Source organism: Mytilus californianus, unplaced genomic scaffold, assembly GCF_021869535.1.
Source record: "Mytilus californianus isolate M0D057914Y unplaced genomic scaffold, xbMytCali1.0.p SCAF_2, whole genome shotgun sequence".
Classification (NCBI taxonomy): domain Eukaryota; kingdom Metazoa; phylum Mollusca; class Bivalvia; order Mytilida; family Mytilidae; genus Mytilus; species Mytilus californianus.
The window spans coordinates 140,664,389-140,689,839 of NW_026262668.1; the positions used below are offsets into that span (position 1 = coordinate 140,664,389).

The 25,451-nt window shown below is 31.2% G+C and overlaps 1 protein-coding gene across 4 annotated transcripts in view; it reads left to right on the forward strand.

Annotated features, from left to right (window-relative positions):
- LOC127731265 (tRNA N(3)-methylcytidine methyltransferase METTL2-like) overlaps window positions 1–25,451 on the forward strand; it is a 107,536-nt gene that overhangs the window by 42,624 nt on the left and 39,461 nt on the right. For all 4 annotated transcript variants that reach the window (XM_052240314.1, XM_052240312.1, XM_052240311.1 and 1 more), the window contains 2 exons: window positions 15,952–16,001; window positions 20,533–20,593. In XM_052240314.1, coding sequence (XP_052096274.1) covers window positions 15,952–16,001; window positions 20,533–20,593 — 111 coding nt within the window. The remainder of the gene's footprint in view (window positions 1–15,951; window positions 16,002–20,532; window positions 20,594–25,451) is intronic.

Consider the following 25,451-nt stretch of genomic DNA (forward strand, 5'->3'; position numbering starts at 1 on the left):
CTTATACACAACTGTCTAGAGTTATGCATGTTTACAAATAGAAAAATTGCTGAATTTTTAGTTTCTGTTCTCTGCTTAAGTTAGCCTCAACCAAATGTTATGAGACTTACACACAATGCTTATTAACACAAAACTCAGATCAAGTTCAAATTTGGGTAGTGTCACTTTTGCCGTTCTTCAGTTATGTCCCTTTATAACTAAATGATATGCAAGCGGGGGCATCATCTATGTCCACATGTGGACACTAACCAGATTTCTTTTGTTACGAAGGAGACGTATGCTTATACAGTTTCTGAAAAGAAGCAATAAGAAGCCAAAATCAAAATTTACAACCTGACCTTGACCTCATTTTCTTTTTGATGGACCAAGGACCTCAATTCAAAAGACCCTTGGTCTCTATAACTTATGGTTTACCAGTTTCAATAATATTTCACTTATTTTGAATATTGAAGGGGAAATAACTCTCATAGGGAGTCTCCGGAATGCTTTGGTCAAAATAATTCTTGAGATCCTAAGGATATAACGAGCAAATTGGTGAAATAATTTTGTCGTAATCTTTTACAGTTGCGAAGGAGATGCACACAAGAAAAACAGTGTTTGGGGGAGATAACTCTTACAATAAAAAGTGTTCGGTTAAACAGGGTCAGTCTCAAAAGTGCAATCACTGTTCGATATCAAATGCAAAAAATCTAAGCCACATCTTGCAAAACCGCTATACACCACAAGAAAAAAATGTGGTGGAAGAAGAAAAAATAATAATAATCAGAACAAAATCAATAGGTCTTTTCATGAAAAAGTGGAAAGACCTTATAATCAGAAGAAATACAAAGTGGAAAGACCTAGATATAGATCAATTGTTTTGTAAACAATTGTAAATGGTCTTTCCCCTCTGAAACATGATTGATTGATTTGTTGACTGATCGACTAATTAAACACATGGCATAGGGTCTCTTGGAACAAGCAAAAAAAAAAAATAAATGAGATCTTGGACCCTGTATTAAACACATGGGACCTAAACATGCATGCATGATTGATTGATTGGTTGATTGGTAAGTTGATTGATTGATTGATCAAAAGTTTGCACGGCACTCTGTCTATGTGAGGAATCAGACTTAAGGTCTATATTCTAACCAAACGTGGCTGCTTAAGTATCTATCCCTCACAGCTAAAAGGACGCCTTGGATGTCCTAATAAAAATTGATACTAGCATCCTCCTTTTATAAATTTTTATCTACACAACCGCGGACTTCCAAGTTTTAGTTATTTGTTGTGTGTGCATTTTGTTTGAATTTGTAGGAAAACTGAGTAACATTTTGTCTAGGAAGTTTTACTTTCTATATTTGGATGAGGAATATTTTTATTCTAAATTTAAGTCTGCTCGCACAGTTGTGTTTTTGAAGTCACATTATGCTTGTATATATATGTCTAGAGTTAAGATATTAAATTTCTTTTCAGGGCAGACCGTTGAACAGACCACATGTGTATTGATAAGAGTAACACGATAACTATTGATTTAATTTTTTTCAGGTAATTGATATCTGATCATGCATGCTTTTTCGTACAAATATTTTTGGGAGCACAGATTTGTATTTAAATGCATGTTTAGAAATTTGATTGTAGGATTTCACTAATATTCACAAACTTGGGAGCGATTTCTATGTCATTGATTTTAGTTTCTCAATTCAGGTTAGGTCTTTAAGCGGACAAATAGTGCTAAAAGGAATATATTTTTTTGATTCATTTTACAGGTAAATAATGCTGTTGTTATAGTACATTAACAAAACGTTTATCGATTAAATACATGAATTGGAGCAGATTTTTGCAGGATTGGATTTCTAATTCAGAAGTTTGTACATAAGAAGGATCGCATTTTTATAGTAAAATGTACAGGCAATTTTTAATTCATAGAAATGGGATTCCGAAAAAAAAAAAAACGGTATGAAAAAGGGAGGGGGGAGGTGTTGACCTTGGTTGATTAATTAAGATAATATGCATGCATTCATCATGATAGCTCCAAAGTTTGTAGCTGTAATTAGTTAATTTGTTCATTTTACCGTTTCAGTGGCATGGAACCCCTAGAAAATGATGCGTACCATTTCGACAAAAACTTTCCTGTTATATCATGTCGCGACTAACATTTTGGTCAAATTTTTTGTGTTGATATCTATCACTCTTTCTGAGCAGAAGTGATATGAGTGATTGTCAAAATTCGGAACATGACCTTGACCTTTGACCATTTTGCACTAGTTCTTTTATATATAACTTTAAAAGTGTCAGAGAAAATGCAAAAACAAGCAAAAGTCAAAATTGAGAACATGACCTTGACATTTGACCTTGACCTCATTATCTAAATTAGGACCTAAGGACCTCAAATAAAAGATCTATAGGTTTATATGGCTAACTGTTTATTAGTTACAAAAACATACTGACAAATTTATTTGGTAAAGGTAGATAACTTCTATAAGAATTTAATGGATCTCTTCGATCCAAATCAGCCTAGAATTCCTGAGAATGTAACGAATAATTAAGAAAAAGAATTTTGTTATTATCTTTTTAGGCTACGGAGGAGACATACGAACAAAAAATAAAGTTTTGGGGAGAAAACTCTTACAATAAAATGCCTTCGACTAAACAGGGTCAATTTTAAAAGCGCAATAACTGTTTGATGTTATATGCAAAATATATAAGGGACAACTTGCGAAACAAAATTTACACGCAAGATATAAATTTGGTGGAAGAAGAAAAAAAAATAATAATTAAAAACAAATTGTTCAGAGAACAATTGAAGGTCTTTCCACATCAATTTTCTAAATAATTGAGACAAAGCTACTTCCGGTTTACTCAAAATTACTTTTGGCGTCCAATCATAGATTTCTTTATACTGATTCAATAAATATACAGTTTCTATATACATGATATACCTTTGCCTGAAATAAGGCAAATAATTGCCAACTTCCATTAAAGAAAATGTCAAGTCAGGTCTCAAATGATAGCTGTAGTTACACTGATTCCAAAAATATATGGTTTATATATACTTTTGCCTGTAAAAAGGGAGAAAATTGGCTACTTCCGGTTTGAAATTTCACTTCTGGTCTCATATGATAGCTTTATTCACAATTATTCCCAAAATATATTGTTTGTTTATACTTATGTCTGTAATAAGGGAGATAATTTGCTACTTGCGGTTATAAAATGTCACTTCCGGTCTCAAATGATAGATTTATGTATGCCCATTTAAAAAATATATGGATTCTAGGTACTTTTCCATAAAATAAGTGCAAAAATGACTACTGCCGGTTCACTCAATGTAACTTCTGATTGACATTTTTCAAGGTCATATGTCACCCAATATTTTATAAGGCCCTATGGCTTTATCATGTACCAATCTGAAGTAATGATCAATTTACCTTAAAATAAAACATTTCAGGGGCAATAACTCCTTTAAGATGTCATTGGATTGTTTCAGACCAAATATATCATATCTTCATCACTATGAAGCAAACATTTTGCACTAGTTCTTTTATAAATAACTATAAGAGTCAGAGAGAATGTAAAAACAAGCAAAAGTCAAAATTGAGAACATGACCTTGACCTCATTATCTAAGTAAGGACCTAAGGACCTCAAATAAAAAGATTCTAGGTTGATACGGCTTACAGTTTATGAGTTACAAAATCATAACGACAAATTTATTTGGTAAAGGTAGATAACTCCTATATCATTTCACCGAATCGCTTTGATCCAAATCAGCCAAAAATTCCTGAGGATGTAACGAACAAATATGAAAAAGAATTTTGTCGTTATATTGTTAGTCTACAGAGGAGATGCACACACAAGAAAAACAGTGTTCGGGTGATAACTCTTACAAAGAAATTAGTTCGATTTAGCAGAGTCAAATTTAAAAGCGCATAACTATTCAATAACATATACCAAATATCTAAGCCACATGTTTGTGAAACAAAATTTACACCCAAGAAACAAATTTGGCGGAATAAAAATAAAATAAATAATCAGAACAAATACAATAGGTCTTTCCACAGAAAGAGGAAAGACCTAATAATCAGAACAAAATCAATAGGTCTTTCCATGGAAAATTGGAAAGACCTAATAATAATAATCAGAACAAAATCAAAAGGCCTTTCTACAGAAAAGTGGAAAGACCTGATAAAAATGATCAGCAGAACAAGATCTACTAATATATATGACAAACATGTCAGTTTAAAGTCAGTCTGGTGTAATACTTATACAATTGTTTTTGTTTTTGTTTATTGGTACAGGTGATTTATTTGGGATTTACATCCCTTTAACATGTTTACCACTCAGTATCTTTTTTCACCGATACAAGTAACAAAAAATGTATTTTTTTGTTTTCTTTTTGTTTTTGTTTTTTTTTGTTTTTTTTTGTTTTTTTTTTTAGTAAATCATACTTTATTGATAGTTTTGACATTTGTTAGTGGATACATCAAATACCGGTACCTTATCCCGGCCTCGTTAACCGTTAGTGGTATATAATCAATTTGGTTGGTACTTGTTAGTTTATTTTATCTGTAATATATACATTTATAAATTATAATATATCCAACTAATACATTATCAATATAGAATGATCCATATATTTGAATAGAATAGAAAAATAAAAGAATAAATAAATAAAAATCACAGAAATTTGGAATTTTGGAAAAAGCAAAAACAAAAAAAAAAACAAAAAAACAAAACAAAAAACAAAAAACAAAAAGATATATCTTACTTACAGCATTCATAATACAGCTTGCAAAGGATTTTTTTTCAGTTATTTTCGTAAAGGCAATAACTAAGAGGAACATAAATGTAGTTATAAACTTAGACAAAACATCAAGCATACATATAAACCAACATATAATAGTATTAAATCATAACATGGATGGTGATGTGGATAAGGTAAAGAAATGTAAGTGAAAGTAGTTCCGGTACACAATGTACCTATTTTTTGTATAATAAAACATTATTCTTCTAATATTGGAAGCCAGGGGTCCCAGCAGATATTGGCCGTATGAAAAGGGTTTCTTTTAAAAAATATATTCTTTTCTAGTGCCAGAAATTCTTTGAGGTAATTTTTAAGTCCTGTAAAATTTACCTTATTTTCACAGAGTTTTGTTCTATAAATAGTATTATTAAGTTTTTTATCATTATTTCCTTTGTTACCTGTACTTAAATTTCCAAATAAAATAATATCTATATTAAATGGTATTAATATTTGTGTTTGGTTATAAATCCAATCACCAAGTTCAATCCATAAATCTGAAATTTTATAGCATGTCCAAAATATGTGCTCAATATCTTCAATAGCTTCATTACAGAAAGTACATTTATCTGTTTGTTTTATCTTAATTTTGAATAAAAACTCATTTGTGCCTATGATTCTGTGTACTATTCTGTATTGGAACCAATGAAGTTTAGAGCTTTTTGTGGTGTAGAAAGACATATTATGCACTTTTTTCCAATCAAATTTTTTGTTTAATCTTAGAGACCATTTATCTTCACAGCTAGGCCTTGTACTATTTTTTTTCTAATAAAACATTATACATATCTTTTGACCCTTTATTTGATAAAAAAAATGTTCTTATGTTATTTGGAATAATTGGTCCATGAATTTTATAAAGATTGTCTATAGAGATATTATGTTTAAGAGAATTTTGGTATGATTTTATTGCTGATATAACCCCATTATAAACTAGAAAGTTAGATTTAATTTCATAAATATTTTTGCATTGCTCAAAAGACATTAACTTACCCTCATTATCTACCAGATCATTAATCAACAAAATACCATTATCAGCCCAGTCTTTATAGAAAACAGATGCGTTACCTATTTTAATACTTCCATTATTCCAAAGTGAGTCTGTTAAAAATTCTTCTTCATTTTTTGGTATAAGTTTATTTTGCATTTCTGTCCATGCTTGAAAAACCTCTTTCCAAAAGGGTTTTTTACATCTGTTTGATGGACCTAGAAATACTAGTTTTTCAATATTAATATTTTCTGTGCTTTCTATTAGCTTTTTGAGTTTTGTATTGTTTTTTAGCAACCGTCGGACCCACGTTAGTTTTAACCCTTTAATATATTCTTCAATATCTAGCATTTTCAGCCCCCCAAATTTATATTCCAGACATAATATTTCTCTTTTAATCTTGTCAGTCTTGTTTTCCCAAATAAATGAATATATTGTATGAATAAGTTGTTTAAGAGTAGTATAGCATGGTGCTTGTAATGTTAAAAACAGATGATTTAATTTTGAAATAATTAGTGTCTTGATAATTGTTATCTTTCCCACTGGAGTAAGTGTTTGTTTAGACCAAATATTAATTATATTTTCAATTTCTTTTATTTTAGGATAATAGTTCAAAGATTCCATTTCTTGCAAATTGATCGAAAAGTTTATTCCAAGTAGTTTAAACCTACTGGAACCCCATTCCAATCCCCACTTTACACACATGGTGTCTTGACTATATTTTTTCTTCCCTATCCACACCACCTTTGTCTTGTCTAAGTTCATATGGAGACCAGACATTTCAGCATATTTATGTAATAGGCGGAGAGATGCATCGAGAGATTCTGGTGTACCGTCAAGAATAATTGAAGTGTCATCAGCATATTGAGAGATCAAATATTCGGTATCATCTTTTTTAATTCCCTTTATTTCTTTATTTTTTCTAATTAATATTCCAAGTATTTCTGCACATAAAAGAAATATATAAGGTGATAAAGGATCCCCTTGTCGACAACCTCTTTGAATTTCAAAGAATTCAGATAAAATACAATTTTGAGAAACTGCAGAACTTATATTTTTGTAAAAGGTTCTTACCCAGTGTTTTATAGAGGGGCCAAAATTGAAAAAGTCTAAAACATTTTCAATGAAATTCCATGATACAGAATCAAAAGCTTTTTCAAAATCTATGAGAAGGAGCAGTCCTGGTAAATCATTAAGTTCTGTATGAAATAAAATATCATAAATAAGACGAGTATTTTCCCCTATAAATCTACCAGGAATGAAACCGGTCTGATCACTGTTTATAATTTGAGGTAGAACTAATTTTATACGCTCAGCTATGCAGCTTGATGCTAATTTATATGTGGTATTTAGGAAACTTATTGGTCGCCAGTTTTTCATGAACTGTCTTGGTTTATCTCCCTTTGGTATACAGGTTAAAATACCTTGTCTTTGAGTAATAGATAATTCCCCTTTTTTGTAACCATTAATTATAGAGCGAAATACAAATTTTCCTATATCTATCCAAAAAAACTTGAAAAATTCATTTGTGAAACCGTCTGACCCAGGGCTTTTTTCATTTTTCATTTTTCGCAAAGCTGAAGTTAATTCATTATAAGTAATTTCACCCTCTAAAGATTCTTTTATGGTATTATTTAGTTTTTTAATATCAGTATAAGGGATTTCAGAATTAAGGTTAACATTATTCAAGCTTTCTGTTTTGGTATATAGCTTTTTGTAATAATTGTTTGCCTCCTTTAATATTTTATCTTGCTCACTGATAGTGTCCCCTTTTTCATTGACTAATTTTGGAATAGTTTTATTTATAAAATGTTTGGTTTCTTAATTTATAAAAAAGTTTGAAGGTTTTTCTCCTTCTTCTATCCATTGCATTTTGGATCTGATGTAGGACCCCCTCATTTTTTCTTGCCTTAATACTTTTAGATCAGTTTTCTTTTTTTCAATTTCAGTAAAGATTTCTTCTGACAAGATTTGTTCTTCTAGTTTTTTAATATCTTCTGATAATATTCTTTCTTTTTTATCTTTTTGTTTCTTCCTAAAAGAAGCATATGGAATTGATTTTCCTCTAATTTCTGTTAGTAAAGTTTCTAAAAAGAGTTGATCATTTATAGTATATTGAATTTCTAAGTCATTTATCTTTTCTAATGTTTCTCTGTTGTATACTTGTGATGCATATTGTTCTTTTACCTTATTTATAGTCTCTTTAACAGCAGCTGAATATTCAATGTCATGTAAAAGTGAATTGTTAAATTTCCATAGACCTTTACCAATTATAAAGTTATTCATCTTTAAATGTAACATTATTGGGGAGTGATCAGATCTATAACTGTTAAAAAAGTGTACATCATGTACATGTTGATTAAGGCCTTGTGATATTAAGAAGAAATCCAATCTTGCTTGTTTAATGGGATTATTTTTTCTCCATGTAAATTTTTTTAGTTCAGGGTACAGTTCCCTATAGGGATCTGTTAAATCATAATTTTCTATTATATCTAAAACTTTCTCTTTGGCTTTCGGGTTATTTACATTTTGATAATTATAAGTATCAAGATTTTGGTTTTGGACTAAATTATAATCTCCAGTTATTATAACTGATTGGTTGTTCAAGTTTTCTATTGTGTCACTAACTCTAGAATAAAATTCAGGTGAATCTTTATTTGGACCATATAAGCTTATTAAAGTTAATTTTTTTCCTTCAGTTTCAATATCAATTTCTAACAGATTCCCTTGATCATCTTTTTTTATTCTATGTATCTTGTATTCAAAGTTTTTGATAAAAAATATTGCTACCCCTCTTTTGTTTGTTGCAAAGGAATTGAAAATACAGTCTCCTCCCCATAGATTTTTTATTGATATTTCTTCTTTTTCTGAAAAATGTGTATCTTGCAAACAATATATGTGGCAATTTTTTGCTTTAAGATAATCAAAAACATCTCTCCTCTTCTCCTTTGAATTTAAACCTTGACAATTGTATGAAACAATTTTTATGCCATTATCACTCATTTATTAAATATTTATTTTTATAGCTGAACAAAAACTTGAGATTTGATAAGTGTATTGCGACCTTATTCTTCCATAATGTATTATATAAGTTAGTGATAATGTAACTCTGAAATGTCTGACCTCCTCTAACTTGTCTGCATTACTTTCCTGCTGTTTTCTAAATGCATCATAATTGCTGTACAATAAGTAATACTGGGCCAAAATGAAAAAGAAACATAACAAATAAAAGAAACAAAAAGAAAGAAAATTTGAGATCATAGTGTAAACAACAAACATCTAACAATAATTAAAAACAAATTATTATTGTAATGAAGAGTAACATATCCACTTGTGTTCAAATATTTTTTAATACAGAAATATTGTATACAAAGGGAGATTATTCTATCTAACTGAAATTTTAATAAAAATTATCACCCTTATATAATGTGTTTTCATATCAAAATCTAAATGCATTAAATTTCAACTGTTTTAATAAGTTTTTGTTTTGTTTCAATTCAAATGAGTCAAACCCAAAGAAATAATGGATTATTTCAATATATGAAGATAAGAAATATGTGTATATTTAGTTTTTGCTTACAACATGTACAAACAGATGTTTGGTTTTCAGTGAAATCAATAGATTTGTTTTCTTTATATTATTCATGTCGTGTTAACATTTCCAACATTTTGCAGGTGTTTTTTCTTTTCTTCTTTTTTTTTTAAAGCAGTGAACACACACTTCATAATATTTACACCAAGAGCATAGGAAATCATGTATATGTAACTGAGAATTAATAGCAGCTAATTTAAAAAGCTCTTGCCATGCACAAATTAAGCTTCAAGCAAATCAACACAAACAAAATACATTTAAATACAAACTAAGCGCTAGTAGGAAAGTAGTTCATAAAGCATGAAAGGACTATACGATTGCATCTCTTTTAAAAAAAAATTCTGCAATAAATTTTAAAGTAATCTTTGTTAAGCCAGGATCACTTATTCATTTGAATCATTTGTAATAATCTCACCTTCTACTAGTATCATGGTATTATTTGAGACAAGATAACAGTAATGAAAGCCTGTTGCATAAAGTTTCATTATAACAAGGCTTCTAATGATGAATTTTGTATAACTTTTATAGTTTTACAGTTTATTATCTGTTGAGTACTGACCTTTGGACCAGTCATTTAAGCGTGAGAAAATATCAGTCATTAAGCTTTTAAATTTTGGGACTATATAATATATATATATGACATGTACATAGTTTAAACTAGTATCATACATGTATCTTTGCTATTTTTGAGGGGTGTGAAAAACATTCCTGTTTGTACCTATAAGTAAACAAAAAGGCAAAATACATGCTGGAAAGCACAAAAATAGAAAAAGCTAGTAAATAAAAAAATAGTTAAACAAGAAAATCAGCAAAAAACATACACACATCACAAAAAACAAGACAACATTAACACATCTATACTTACTGGTATGTCAAACCCTAAAAAATATTAAAGTATAATAGATACATTTTTGTATATTTGTTTATGAACACAAATATTTAGACCAAACAAGTAAATATACAAAAAAACAGAGAAGCACATCAACAATCTAAGTACTACTTGTTCTACATGTACATGTACAAGTGCTGATCAGACACAACTGATGTCTTTACGGACGTTCCAGACATCACGTGCGTTTAAACGGGTTTCTAGAACCAAGTGTACACCTCTTGCTCTTATCCTTGTTTGTAGTTTTTCTTTAGTCCTGATGTTATATGCTATTTTCGCAAGATCGTTACGTGCCTCTTTCATAATAACTGGAAGATCATCAACAATTCGTATCTTTTTGTTTGCAACTTTGTAAGCCTGAGCCATAATACATTGCTTGTCAGCATAATGCATGAACCTAACAATAATTGCATCAGGGCGTTTTGTACTAACAACTGGAGCTTTTGCGGGAATCCTATGAGCATTTGCAATAGGGAAACTGTCGGCTTTGAATCTTTCTATGCCAAGATCTTTAACAAATAAATTATCAATCACTTCCCAAATTATCTCATTTTGTTTTTGTTCGATTCGGTAGATGAGGATGTTGTATTTTCTATCATGTTTCTCAAGTAGTATTTGACATTCTTTGAGTGAAGCAAGTTTTTTGTCTATATCTATTTTGAGCCCTTCCAATTTCTCTGTTTCTAAACAATTAAATTGAGATTCCAAGTGTCCTACACCTCTCTCAAGCTCATTGTGGTCTTGTCTAAGTAATTTTACCTCAGTGTTTGTGATACTGAGGTCAGATTTTACTTGCCCTACCTCAGATTTCACATCACTAATTAGTTCAGTCAAGTTTTTCTCCACGGAGTCAAGCCTAGATGAGAACTTTGTTACCTTAGTATCTATACCCATCATTAAATTTTTAAGGTCAGCGAAATCTTCTTTTGTCACCATGGCCATCTCTCAATACAAAGTTTTCATTCAATCAATCTACTGGTTTTTCGATATTTAACCGTACAGTATTTATTTGTTACCACAATATTCTGCGCTTAAACCATTTTCATTTTTGAAAGTTATATGACTATTAATTTCATATTTTTAACTACACAAACACATTCTAAATGGATAAATTACTCTTTTTTTTTTCAGCTCGAAATTTTCATGGGCGCCGCCATGACAGGGGCGATAAGTTTTTTCTGTTTTTTGTTTTCTTGCTTTAATAGAGTGTTTAATTGTCTGTTGTTTATAGTTGTCTTTACTATTATTTTATGGACAAAGAGAATCACATTGTCTGTTATCTTCAAAGTATTAACAAGCCTCTAGGGAGCAGGCTTTGCACAGTTACTTAAAATCTGTGTGCAATAGATTTCTTATTTTAGTTCTTCAGATAAAATGTTGAACTCTAATTAAAAAAAAATTAATAGCAAAGCAGAAAAAAAATTGTTTAGACATGATTTGACCTACCATAACTTGAGATTTTTGAAGTTGTAATTTTTTGAGAAGATTAAGGGGAGATTACTCAAACCTAAAAAAAAGAACATTAAAACCTTACACATTTTCTTATACTAGAGAATATTACTTACATCTTCAAGTTAATAAACATAACTTATATTTGTATTACTCCTGCCTACCTAAAGGGAGTATTTGCCTTTTAATGATGATTTTACCCATGTGTTGCATTTTTGGTGAAAGCTATAGCAGCAAAATGATGAGCAAGGCAAGACCTGAAATAAGTCAACAGAAGAGAAATTGTTTGTCCACATTATATGAAATACTGCCCTGAAGTGACGATTTTACCCTTTTAAGATGTCTTGAAAAACACTATACAATAGAAAAAGAAACTGTAAACAGAAAATGATCAGCAATACAATATAAAACAAGTACTATCTTTTAAAAAAGATATCTGGTGCATTCCGATGTAAGCATATAGTTTAAAACAAACCACAAATCTTTATCAGTTTTTTTTTAATCCTAGAAAAATTAGAAAATTGCACACAATTTGATGGCAAAAGGCTGACGATTCTAAAAGTTGAATATATGCTCTTTTCTCTAAAGAATTAAAATCTATGCTGCATGGTACTTAACTAAATGCATATATATATATATAGGTATTTTTCAGAGAAAAAGAAGTACCTATAATTTAGTCATAAATTATACTCTAATCTATAATGTTGGAGAGGGGCTATTGTTAAAGATGAACATATACCCGGGTGAGAGTCACAGGCTCTTTAGAGCTTTTAGTTTTTTGGCAGAAACTATGAAAAGATAAACTGATTTGCAGAACAATATCCACAAATGAGTCAATCAGGCCAAAATAGTCACTTAACTACTTATAGGAGTTATTGGCCTTGAATGTAGATGTTAACCTTTTGTGTGTGTTTTTTTTTTCTTTCGGAAACTATAGTAAAGATAGAGAGAAATAAAATAGATAAGATCTACAAAAAAGTTAACACATCCTTAATTGACAGTCCACAAACTGTTTGAGTTACTGCCCTTCAAATTTAACCCCAACTTGTCCTAAATTGATTGCAATAAGGGCAAATGTAGGCAAAGAATTATTTTTAAAAGTTTTAAAGAACAAAAAAACTTTTTTTTAGTTATTGTCCTTGGACAGAACAGATGAAATATGTGCGACGCAGGCCTAGGGGACATTGAAACTCTCTTCTTTTATTGTTCAATATGCAAAAAAGTAAAAAAAAAATTGGAAAATCTAAAGAATTGAATATGTCCTACATAATAAAGCAAATCAAATGCTCTATAGGGCTAGTCCTCAAGGGTCACCACACCCCCTGCCTTTTGATAATGTTCTAATATCTTGTAAACAGTCGAGATTCCCACCCCTAAAGCATTTATATGTATTCCTGTTTGTCATGTCAAAATGATTTGAATGATATACAGGGTTAGTATCCAAGGTTCATCCCCATCCCCTGGCAATCGTGTAAGTGGTCAAGATCCCAACCCCTCAACTATCTATATTACTGTTTGTCATGCCATGATGATTTGAATAATATATAGGGTTAGTCTCAAGGGGCCACCTCATTCCCTGCCATTTAAAAATGTTATTGTCAAGATCCCAACCCCTTAACCATGTATAAACATGTTTTTTTTTTTTATGTCAAAATGATTTAAATGATATTTAAAAGAAGTCCCGAGAGGTAAGCCCCATCTGTGGCATAGGAGAATTCTCTTGTATCCTGTAAATAGTTGAGAGCCTCATACCTTAATCATATATTTGTGCAAGATAAATTGAATGAATTATAGAGTCCAAATGGGGTTTATACCTAAGGGGATTTTGTTTGGAAGACAATCATTTATTCTTTTTATTATTATAGGAACACGAGGAATGCTCAAAACAAATTGATATAGCATTACAATTTGCAAGGTTTTTTTCATGGTTTTTGTCGAGTCTGCGACTTTTGTCACGGAAAGCTCGACATAGGGATAGTGATCTGGCGGCAGCGGCCGCGGCGTTAGCTAACTTCTTAAAAGCTTTATATTTTAGAAGCTAGAAAACCTGGATGCTTCATACTTTGTATATAGATGCCTTATGTTACGAAGTTTCCGTCTGTCATATGTCCATTGTCCTTGACCTCATTTTCATGGTTCAGTGACTACTTGAAAAAAAACATTTTTTGTAATGTTAATTTCTTTCTTATTATGAGTAATAGGATAACTATATTTAGTATGTGTGTACCTTGCAAGGTTCTCATGCCCGTCAGACAATTTTAATTTGACCTCGACCTCATTTCATGGATCAGTGAACAAGGTTAAGTTTTCGTGGTCAAGTCCACATATCAGATACTATAAGCAGTAGGTCTACTATATTTGGTATATGGAATGATTGTAAGGTGTACATGTCCAGCTGGTAGGTGTCATCTGACCTTGACCACATTTTCATGGTTCAGTGGTTAAAGTTAAGTTTTTGTCGAGCCGACGACTTTTGTAGCAGAAAGCTCGACATAGGGATAGTAATCCGGCGGCGGCGGCGGCGTTAGCTAACTTCTTAAAAGCTTTATATTTTAGAAGGTGGAAGACCTGGATGCTTCATACTTTGTATATGGATGCCTCATGTTACAAAGTTTCCGTCAGTCACATGTCCAATGTCCTTGACCTCATTTTCATGGTTCAGTGACTACTTGAAAAAAAAGATAACATTTTTTGTAATGTTAAATTCTCTCTTATTATAAGTAGTAGGATAACTATATTTTGTATGTGCGTACCTTGCAAGGTCCTCATGCCCGTCAGACAGTTTCCACTTGACCTCGACCTCATTTCATGGATCAGTGAACAAGGTTAAGTTTTGGTGGTCAAGTCCATATCTCAGATACTATAAGCAATAGGTCTAGTATATTCGGTGTATGGAAGGACTGTAAGGTGTACATATCCAACTGGCAGGTGTCATCTGACCTTGACCTCATTTTCATGGTTCAGTGGTTATAGTTAAGTTTTTGTGTTTTGGTCTGTTTTTCCTATACTGTATGCAATAAGTCTACTATATTTGGTGTATGGAATTATTGTAAGGTGTACATGTCTAGCTGGCAGGTGTCATCTGACCTTGACCTCGTTTTCATGGTTCAGTGGTCAAAATTAAGTTTTTGAGTTTTGGTCTTTTTTTCTAACCCTATATGCAATAGGTCAACTATATTTGGTGTATGGAAATATTTTATGATCTATATGTCAGTCGCGCAGGTTTTATATGACCTTGACCTCATTTTCACGGTTCATTGCTCAGTGTTAAGTTTTTGTGTTTTGGTCTGTTTTTCTTAAACTATAAGCAATAGGTCAACTATATTTGTTAGATGGAAGAATTGTTAACTGTACATGTCTGCCTGGCATGGTTCATCTGACCTTGACCTCATTTTCATGGTTCATTGGTCAATTTTTAGTTTTCTTGGTTAATGTTAAGTTTATGTGACAGTTGTAATTAAGCTTTATATTTAGGACTATCAACATAATATCAATGATTAGTAAAGAAGGCAAGACATTTCAGCATGTGTACTCTTGTTGAGTTTTGGTCTTTTTTTCTAATACTATATGCAATAGGTCAACTTTATTTGGTGTATGGAAATATTTTATGATGTACATGTCAGTCTTGCAGGTTTTATTTGACCTTGACCTCATTTTCATGGTTCATTTCTCAGTTTTAAGTTTTTGTGTTTTGATCTGTTTTTCTTCAACTATAAGCAATAGATCAACTATATTTGTTGTATGGAAGAATTGTAAGGTGTATATGTCTGACTGACAGGTATCATTTGACTTTGACCTCATTTTCATGGTTCATTGGTCAATGTTAAGTTTTCATGGTTAAGTTTGTTTCTTAGATACTATAAGCAAAAGGGTCAACTATATTTAATTCATAAATTGATTGTAAGGTGTACATGTCTGTCTGGCATGGTTCATATGACCTTGACCTCATTTTCATGGTTCATTGGTCAATGTTAAGTTTTCTTGGTTAAGACTGTTTCTTAGAAACTATAAGCAATAGGTTAACTATGTTTGGTTAATTGAATGATTGTAAGGTGTACATGTATGTCTCGTTTGGTTTATCTGACCTTGACCTCATTTTCTTGGATCATGTTAAGTTTATGTGTTACTTGTAGTAAAGCTTTATATTAAGGACTATCAACATAAAATCAATGGTTAGTAAAGAAGGCGAGACATTTCAGTGTGTGCACTCTTGTTATTGGTGAACAGTAATTTTTACAGCAGTCTTAATTAATTGCAGGTGGGATGTGGTGTTGGTAATACAGTGTTTCCAGTTCTGAAAACAAACCAGTAAGTAGCTTTTTTAAGGGTTACACAGGTGGGATGAGGCATGGGTAATACAGTGTTTCCAGTATTGAAAACCAACTAGTAAGTATCATGTTTAATGATTACACAGGTGGGATGTGGCATTTGTAATACAATGTTTCCAGTATTGAAAACAAAGCAGTAAGTATCATGTTTAAGGGTTACACAGGTGGGATGTGGCATTCTAGTAGTGAAAACAAAACTGTGTATTGCTGTGTGTTTGTTTATTCTACATTGGCTAGAGGTATAGGGGGAGGGTTGAGATCTCACAAAACATGTTTAACCCCACCACATCTTTGCGCCTGTCCCAAGTCAGGAGCCTCTGGCCTTTGTTAGTCTTGTATGTTTTTAATTTTTGTTTATTAATATGTTTTGGAGTTTAGTGTGAAGCTGATTTTCACTGAAGTAGTACACATTTTTGTTTAGGGGCCAGCTGAAGCCCGCCTCCGGGTGCGGGATTTTCTGGCTGTATTGAAGACCCATTGGTGGCCTTGGGTTGTTTTCTGCTCTTTGGTCGGGTTGTTGCCTTTTTGACACATTCCCCATTTCCATTCTCAATTTTATGTATCATGTTTAAGGATGAGACAGGTGGGATGAGGGATTCAAAGGACTGGTAATGCAGTGTTTTCAGTAATGAAAAAACCCAGTAAGTATCATCATGATCATGTTAAAGGATGATACAGGTGGGATGTGGGATTGGTAATACAGTGTTTCCAGTAGTGAAAACAAACCAGTAAGTAACATGTATAAGGGTTAGACTATTGAGACGCGACATTGGTATACAGTGTTTCCAGTATTGAAAACAAACCAGTAAGTATCATGTTTAAGGGTTACACAGGTGGGATGTTGCATTGGTAATACAGTGTTTCCAGTATTGAAAACAAACCAGTAAGTATCATGTTTAAGGGTTACACAGGTGGGATGTGACATTGGTAATACAGTGTTTCCAGTAGTGAAAACAAACCAGTAAGTATCATGTTTAAGGGTTACACAGGTGGGATGTGGCATTGGTAATACAGTGTTTCCAGTAGTGAAAACAAACCAGTAAGTAGCATGTTTAAGGGTTACACAGGTGGGATGTTGCATTGGTAATACAGTGTTTCCAGTATTGAAACAAACCAGTAAGTATCATGTTTAAGGGTTACACAGGTGGGATGTGACATTGGTAATATAGTGTTTCCAGTAGTGAAAAACAAACCAATAAGTATCATGTTTAAGGGTTGGACAGGTGAGATGTGGCGTAAGTAATACAGTGTTTCCAGTACTGAAAAGAAACCAGTAAGTATATATCATGTTTAAGGGCTAGACAGGTGGGATGTGGGTTTGGTAATACAGTGTTTCCGGTATTGAAAACAAAATGGTAAGTATATATCATGTTTAAGGGTTAGACAGGTGGGGTGTGGCATTTGTAATACAGAATTTTCAGTACTGAAAATAAACCAGTAAGTAGCATGTTTAAGGGCTAGACAGTTTGGATGTGGGTTTGGTAATACAGTGTTTCCGGTATTGAAAACAAACTGGTAAGTACCATGTTGAAGGATTAGACAAGTGAGATGTGGCATTCGTAATACAGTGTTTCCAGCATTGAGAACAATTCAGTTAGTAGCATGTCATGCATGTATAAGGGTGAGACAGGTTGGATCTGGAGTTGGTAATACAGTGTTTCTAGTCCTGAAAACAAACCAGTAAGTAGCATGTTGAAGAATGAGACAGGTGGGATGTTGCATTGGTAATATAGTTTTTCCAGTATTGAAAACAATTCAGTAATTAGCATGTATAAGGTTTGTGTTTTTGCAAAAACCAAAGAAGATAGAGAGACACTGTAAACAGAAAAATGATCAGCAATACGAGACAAAAACAATATTTTTGTCCTTAATTCTATTCTAGTCCACTATGTTGGAGAGTTTCCATTGTTGAAGATGCACATTGACCTAGGTGAGCGACACATGCTCCTAATGTTATAGCAGGAAAAAATGTATGATGACCTTATCTTTAATTTTCTACTTATATTATGCAAGCGTTTTTAACAGCTATCTTCTCATACTTTATTTCACAATTCTATCAATTTGTTTATCTTCTATTCACATAATGATGTTTTTCCCCATATAATCCATACAAAATGTATATTTTTTTCACAACCTATAGCTTGAAAAAAAGCTTGGTGACCTATCATTTTTATTATATTTTTGAACATATATAAAATGTTGGCAAAGTAGGAAAACTTTCTATCATTTTTCATTTATACTCACATACCACCTTAATCAATCATTCCTAATTTCAATTTTGAAAAACAAATATTTATTGACAGAGCTTACCTTTTTTCATTTCAACCTGATAAAGCTTAAACTTATTGTTTTGCTGTAATGACTGTAAGTCAAAGCTACAATATTTCATAATATTTGTCACAAATACTTAAAGATGATTACAAAATAGACAGAAGCCTTGAATAGATATTTGCTAGTACTTTAGTGTCTTAGAATATGATAATAAAAGTGGTCTGGTGTACAACATCAGACAGCAAACCAACAACACGAATCTCTTATAGACTAGGGACAATTCAGAGCTAAATTGTTTTCATTTAAAATACAGACATCTGCATAATGTTGAAATTTGTCTCTACTAGCTTTTGTTTTTTAATTCATAATCAAAATATAAAATTAATTAAGTTTCCAGAAACTGAACTTGAAGTTAGAATACTTTGAATTTCTTTACAAAATGCCTATATTGGTGGACAAATGAAGAAAAGTTGGTCCTACTTTTTCAAGATTCAGAACATGCTGAACGAAAAGCATTTATATTTTCAAATATCATTTGATCTTTATGTGGGCTTAAAATCAAAAGCACATGTTCCTCTCTGCATAAATCCATTGTCCTTGACCTCATTTTCATGGTTCAGTGACTGCTTAAAAACTAATAAATCAAGTGGTTTTCTCGCTTGATATATGAGAGATATAAAAACTATATTTGGTATATAGAATCAATGCAAGGTATACATGTCTGTCAAGCAGGGTTATCCTTAACTTGACCTCCTTTTCTTGATCAAAGATCGGTATTTCTAAAATACTATATATAAGAATATGTCAACTATATTTGGTTTATGATATGATAGTGAGGTCTACATGTCCATCACACAGAATGACCCTGACCTCATTTTCATGGTTCATTACCAAACATTTTGTTTTAGTGGTTAGGTTTATTTCTAAGATATTAAAGGCAATAGGTCAAATCTATTTGGTGAATGCAAACAATTGTACTGTTTACATATCTTTCTGCCAATTGTTACATTTGACATGACATTGCTTCATTTATGGTTCATTGGTTAAACATTAGGTTTTTCTGGTTTGGTCAGATACTATATACAATAAGTCAATTTTATTTGGTGTATTGTATGATTGTTAGGTGTTCAATTCTGTCTACCAGGATTCATATGACCTTGACCTCATTTTCAAAGTTTATTTATAATTTAAAGTTTATGATATATTCCTGTAGTGAACTTTTTTTCTTAAAGATTTCAACATAAAATTCAATCGGGATTGATAAGAAAATGAACAAAAGATAAATAAAGCATGATATCTAAGTGTATATACATTTGTTAACTAAAACAGTACTAATTAGTATTTGTTTGGTTCACTCTATGCAAAATTCATATGATGGTGTATTTATATTTTACCAAAAGTCATTGAATGCACATGCATGCACCTTTTCTTCATATACAATCTTTTATCAGTCAGGGATATAACTCTATAGGGTTATTACAGAAAATAACTTGCATGTGTTATTACAGATACTTTCATGAGTTGTCTACTCTTTGTTCCTTAAATTTTCTAAATCTGTAATAACATATGTTTGTTATTTGTAAAATAAATCAAAAATATTTTAATCTATAGTGGGCTCTAGGGAACTCTTGAGACTTTGCGCAGAAACTAAATACATAGCCTTGATAACTAATGTTTTAATTAAATTAATACATTTTTGATTAACCATGGTAAATCAATGAGATGAGGTTTTTAAGGGTGCAACTTAGCTGTAATAACAAGGCTTAGTTATTAAAGGAATGTAATTTATTATATGAGACACTTGGGAATTACTGGGAAGCTTGCGCAGAACCTCATTAGATGCTCTGGTCATTATTTCTTACAATAAATTAAAATACATTGTAATTAAGCATGATGTATGTCTGGTCAAATGCTTTGGAGTGATGTAGAGAAGCTGTGATAACACCCTTTAGTTATTACAGGCATATTTTTTCTGTAATAACATAGGTGTAGTAAACATAATTGGCAAACTGTGAACTGTTATATCTTTCTATAGTTGAGTATACATAAAGACAATAGTAATATCAATAGAACTTGTATACATTTTAACTAAACTAATGATGTATATTGTCCCTATGAAACATGTAACATACATATGTTATCACAGTTCTTTTACTTTTTAGTCCACAATAACATATGTATTTTATTTTTCTGTAATAACCCTATAGAGTTATATCCCTGACTGTTTATTTTAATTTCAGGAATCCAAATTTAAAGATATACTGTTGTGATTTTTCACCTACAGCAATAGAAATAGTTAAGGTAAGCCAAACTGGTCTATTTTTTTTTTTTTATTTGCATGTTATACCAGTAAAATCCAAATGAAAATTAGTTGACCCAACAAGGGGATTACCACTGGTTTTTCATTGGGAAATTTTGTTGGGGATTTTACCAGAATCTTCTCTGGGATACCAATGGAATTCCATTGAATATTCTACTGTCAGTTTACATGTCTGCTCCCCTAAGATTTTACTGCTGTTTTTTTTATAGTGCATTAGTAATACTAAGTTTACGAGTTTACTAAATAGCTATACTTTCCAATGCAATACAATATTTTTTTTTTTAAATATGTATAATGAATTTAAATTTTCATAGTTATAATATGCTATTAATTTTGCTAAGACTTTCCAAAATATGAAAAGACAAATCTGAAAATAAACATTAGTAAAAGCTTTGTTGACTGAAATATATAACAATGGATAGCCATCAGTTCAAAACAATTTTTTAACCATAGACATTTATGGTTGAACATTTCTCAAACCTTTCTAAAATTGTCAGTTGATAAATTTTGAACTTATTAGAAACTAAGGTTTCAACTCCCTCAGGCAAAGTTAGATGGATCTGGCTATTTTTTAGGTCCTTTTTGGTAATTAAGCTCTTATACATTCTTTGCTTTCAAAAATTCGTCTTTGGGTGTTCCTGATGAAGGTAAATCCAGAAAAGCGCTTATGACGCATGAAATTTATAAGGTGTTGTTTTAATTTTTTCTCAAATAGTGAACCTTACCCACACACCATCTATACTCAAACTATATGTCAGATAAGGATATATATGTAGGACTCTAAAGTGCGATGGGGACGCTAAAACGCGATGGCCACGTTAAAGTGCGATGGCATACGCTAAAGTGCGATGGTCTGATACGCTAAAGTGCGATGGTCTGTGCTATTAATTGGAACACGCTAAAGTCCGATGGCTCAATACGCTAAAGTGCGTTTTTCCGCGAAAGTGCGTTTGTTCGCGAAAGTATGGACGTTTGCAACGATACTATCATTATGACGTTATAAGCCTTTTGTACAAACAAAAAATGGATGTGCCGTTAAACCAGGATTTGTGTCCAGATGAAGGGTTTATACTTGACAAAAAAAGAAAGAAAAGAGAAACTAATGATCCTAATCCGGAACATTTTTGGTCGGTATTGGAAGAGGTAAATTTGATATGCAAAAAGAAATTTGATGAAAATAGCTGGGGTGCTAAAAAAATAAAGGAGGAACTAAACTTACGAATGGGAGATACAAGTGTTAGAAAGTATTTGGCCAACTTTCTGTATGATGACCATTCTTGTTCATTGTACCACAGAAGTACAAAGGTAGGAGACAATCATAGAAGAGTCTTATCTAAAGAAGAAATGATAGTGGAAATTAACAACAATCATAAAATTAATCACCGCAAAAGTGACGCTATTTATGAAACATTAAGGAAATCATATTTTCCCGTAGTTCGTGAAAATACTAGATTACTGTTTAAGCAACATGTAAAATGTTCGCAATGCCTTGCAGCGGTTGATTTACCAAAGACACAAATAACTAGAAAACCAATACCAGCTACCTATTCCAATAGTAGGTGGCAAATGGATTTAAAGAAGATGCCTCCATGTAAAGGATATAATTACATATGTAATATTGTTGACTGCTACAGCCGCTTTGCCTTTGGTGGACATCTTAAGCAGAAGACAGCAAAGGAAGTTTCCGAATTGCTCCTAAAATTTATCTATATATTTGGTCCACCTCGGATTCTCCAGACGGATAACGGGAAAGAATTTAACAATGCAGATCTTTGTGCAGTGATAGATGAGTTTAAAACAAGAAAAATTAATGGTCGTCCGTACCATCCTCAATCACAAGGTTAGTTAAAAAAAACTGAATTGTACTATAATATTAAATAATAATTTAGTATCACCTATTCATTACAATAAAAAAAGCAATAGAAAGATATATTGCCTTTACATTATGTCCAGGTTTACATCTTTAACAGGCTTTTTTTTTTTAACTTTTTTATGAATATTTAAATGGGGACGCTAAAACGTTATTTTGTAATTTTTTTATACCTTTAATGTAGACAAACGGTATACCTATAAATTACTAAACTAAACTGTTATCTTCAAAATGCTATATTAATTAAATATAGAATTTAAAACAATGTTATAACACTTTTTTACACCATAATTTCAGGACGCGTGGAAAGATTTAATAGGACAGTTGTTGCATACTTTAGAGCCCAATTTGTTGACACAAGAGATTGGCCGAGTTTACTTGGAGAGTTTTATTACAAATATAACAACAGAGTGAACAAATCTACTAGACCAATGACACCCCATCAGAGATTTTTCAAGAGACCAAACTTTTCGATGGCATTAGAAGTACAGGTAAATTATATAAACTTTTTTAATTATAAATAAGAAAATGAGGTATCATTGCAAATAGGACAATATTCAATTTAAACACAAATCACATATATATAAAAAAAAAAAAAAAAGAGGTTGCAATACGATGTTTGATAATGATAAAACCCCACACTGAAAAGTACAGTTTAAAAGATCATCTTATAAACACAATTTTATACACGAATCCAATGGTTATATTTAAGAATAAAACATTACACCAAGTTTAAAGTTTGTGTTTATTATAAAATATAAGTAAATAGTTTTATTATTTCTGGTAATTCCTTCAAGTTAACACAGTGAAAAATGATTTTTGCATGTTGAATGTACAGTGACAAATATTACATGCATATACTGGACAATAACACTCAACCTTTTGTTTATTTATACTTGAATAAATTTTTGTATTGTACTGTTTATGTTTAGGTTGCAAAGTGTAATCTAACTAAAGAGGAAAAAGAATTTCTAGAGATGGCTCACGTGGATGTAGAGGAAGATGATGACGACAACAATAACTTGACATTAAATGAAAACTTAAAATCCGAGAAAATTAATGGAATTACTGATGCAGAACCCGGGGTTGTTAATCAGGTATTAAAATAGTTGCTTGTTTCTATAAAATAAATTAAAAATAATGGAACTTGTAAAACAAAATATTTCACTAAAGTGGGTTGTCAATTGCACACAAGTCGTAGGTAAGATTTTAAATATATCTATTACTTGTTATCTTATATTGTACCAGTGTATTATAAAGATTTCACATGAAAAATGTCTTTGTAGAAAAATAATGAAGACCAGCAGTCTGAGATGATAGATAATAAATTAACCACTGATTCTGCAACAATTGGTGCATTAAGTACAAATTCTGAGGTGAGTGCGAAAACCTTGTTCTATTAAAAAGCGCATTAATGATATAAATATTTCTATTAAACAACAAATTAAAACATTGCATAACATAAATTTGTATGTTTAAAATAAGTTAAAATTCCTTCTTGTTACAATACTTGATTTATAAAACATTTTAATTGCATAATTATAGATTAACAGTGAAAGTGTGCATAAAAAAGCTCAAGAAATTATCAGAATGGATGCAGAAAATGATTATCAGGAATTTGTTGAGTCGTTGTGGAACACAAGAATTACCAACATGATCAATGAAAGTGAATCGGTATGTTACATAACTGTTTATTTTAATTGTTTTCAAATTAAGTCATTTTTTACAATTATAATTTAATTGTAATAAGGTTAAAAAATTGTAATGGAAGATAAAGTACTTGGAATTTATGTACATAGTACTTGTTTGTGAATGATTATTTGTTTTCTTTACATTTCAGGTAATAACAGGAAATGAAACTATAACTAGCAATGTGCATTATATGCAGCCCGAAAATGGCGTTGAAAATGTCGAGGTAAGTATTGCTAAGATGTTTTGATCACTATTAAACGTTTAGATTGGGTAATTGGATTACATTTGAATTTTTAATTCTGAAAAAAAGTTCAATTGGTCACAAAATTTTGTAAATCTTATTATACTTTTTAAATTAATACCCTATTTAAAAATACAAATATTTCTGTCGTTTTAGGTAAATAATACCGTACAGACTTCTAACAGATCGAATGAAATGATACCGTCACAACAGCAGCTCCAAATGTCTCAGCCACTGCAAGATATCACAAATTCACAAATGATGCGCAATACAAGTTTACATCAAGTACGTAAATTTTATAACTTTTAAAAAAGTAGCTCTTAAAAATACAGCCTAAACATAATCAATTTCAATGGTATTTTTAAACGAAATTTATTTCTATTTTACTGCATGGTGTGTGTTAAGGTATTACGAGTAATTATTCAAACACTTCATACAAATGTAAATAACTATTTATTCATGCGTACTTAGCGTTGTAAATAAGCATCTATACTTACTTAATAATTAATTTTGTTTTAAAAAGTTAGAATACAAAAATGAGAAGATGTAGTTTGATATCCAATGAGACAACTCACCACAAAGACCAAATGATATAGAAGTTTAGAGCTATTGGTCATAGTACGGCCTTTAGAAATGAGCAAAACCTATACAACATTGTCAGCTATAAAATGTCTCTTAAAACCAATGTAAAACAAACCAAAGGAAAACACCAACGGCGTAGTTTGTGTACAAAATGTTATGTACGCTTAAAAATTATAGAATATTATTAAACCATTTCTTATTTGCTTTCAGTCAGAAGTTAGCCCATATTATAAAGACCTGTATGCAAGGAGATTCATACAACATACTGATTCTGGTATGCCAGGCTTTAAACGCCGTCACTTGGAAACCGAAATCTATATGTCTGAAGTAAGAAACTTATTTATTGTGACAAAATATAAATAATAATCAAGGTGAACAAATAGAGTGTAATCTATTATTTGTTGGTTACGTACTATTGAATGCTAAATCAAAGTATCATGACACTTTTAAGCAA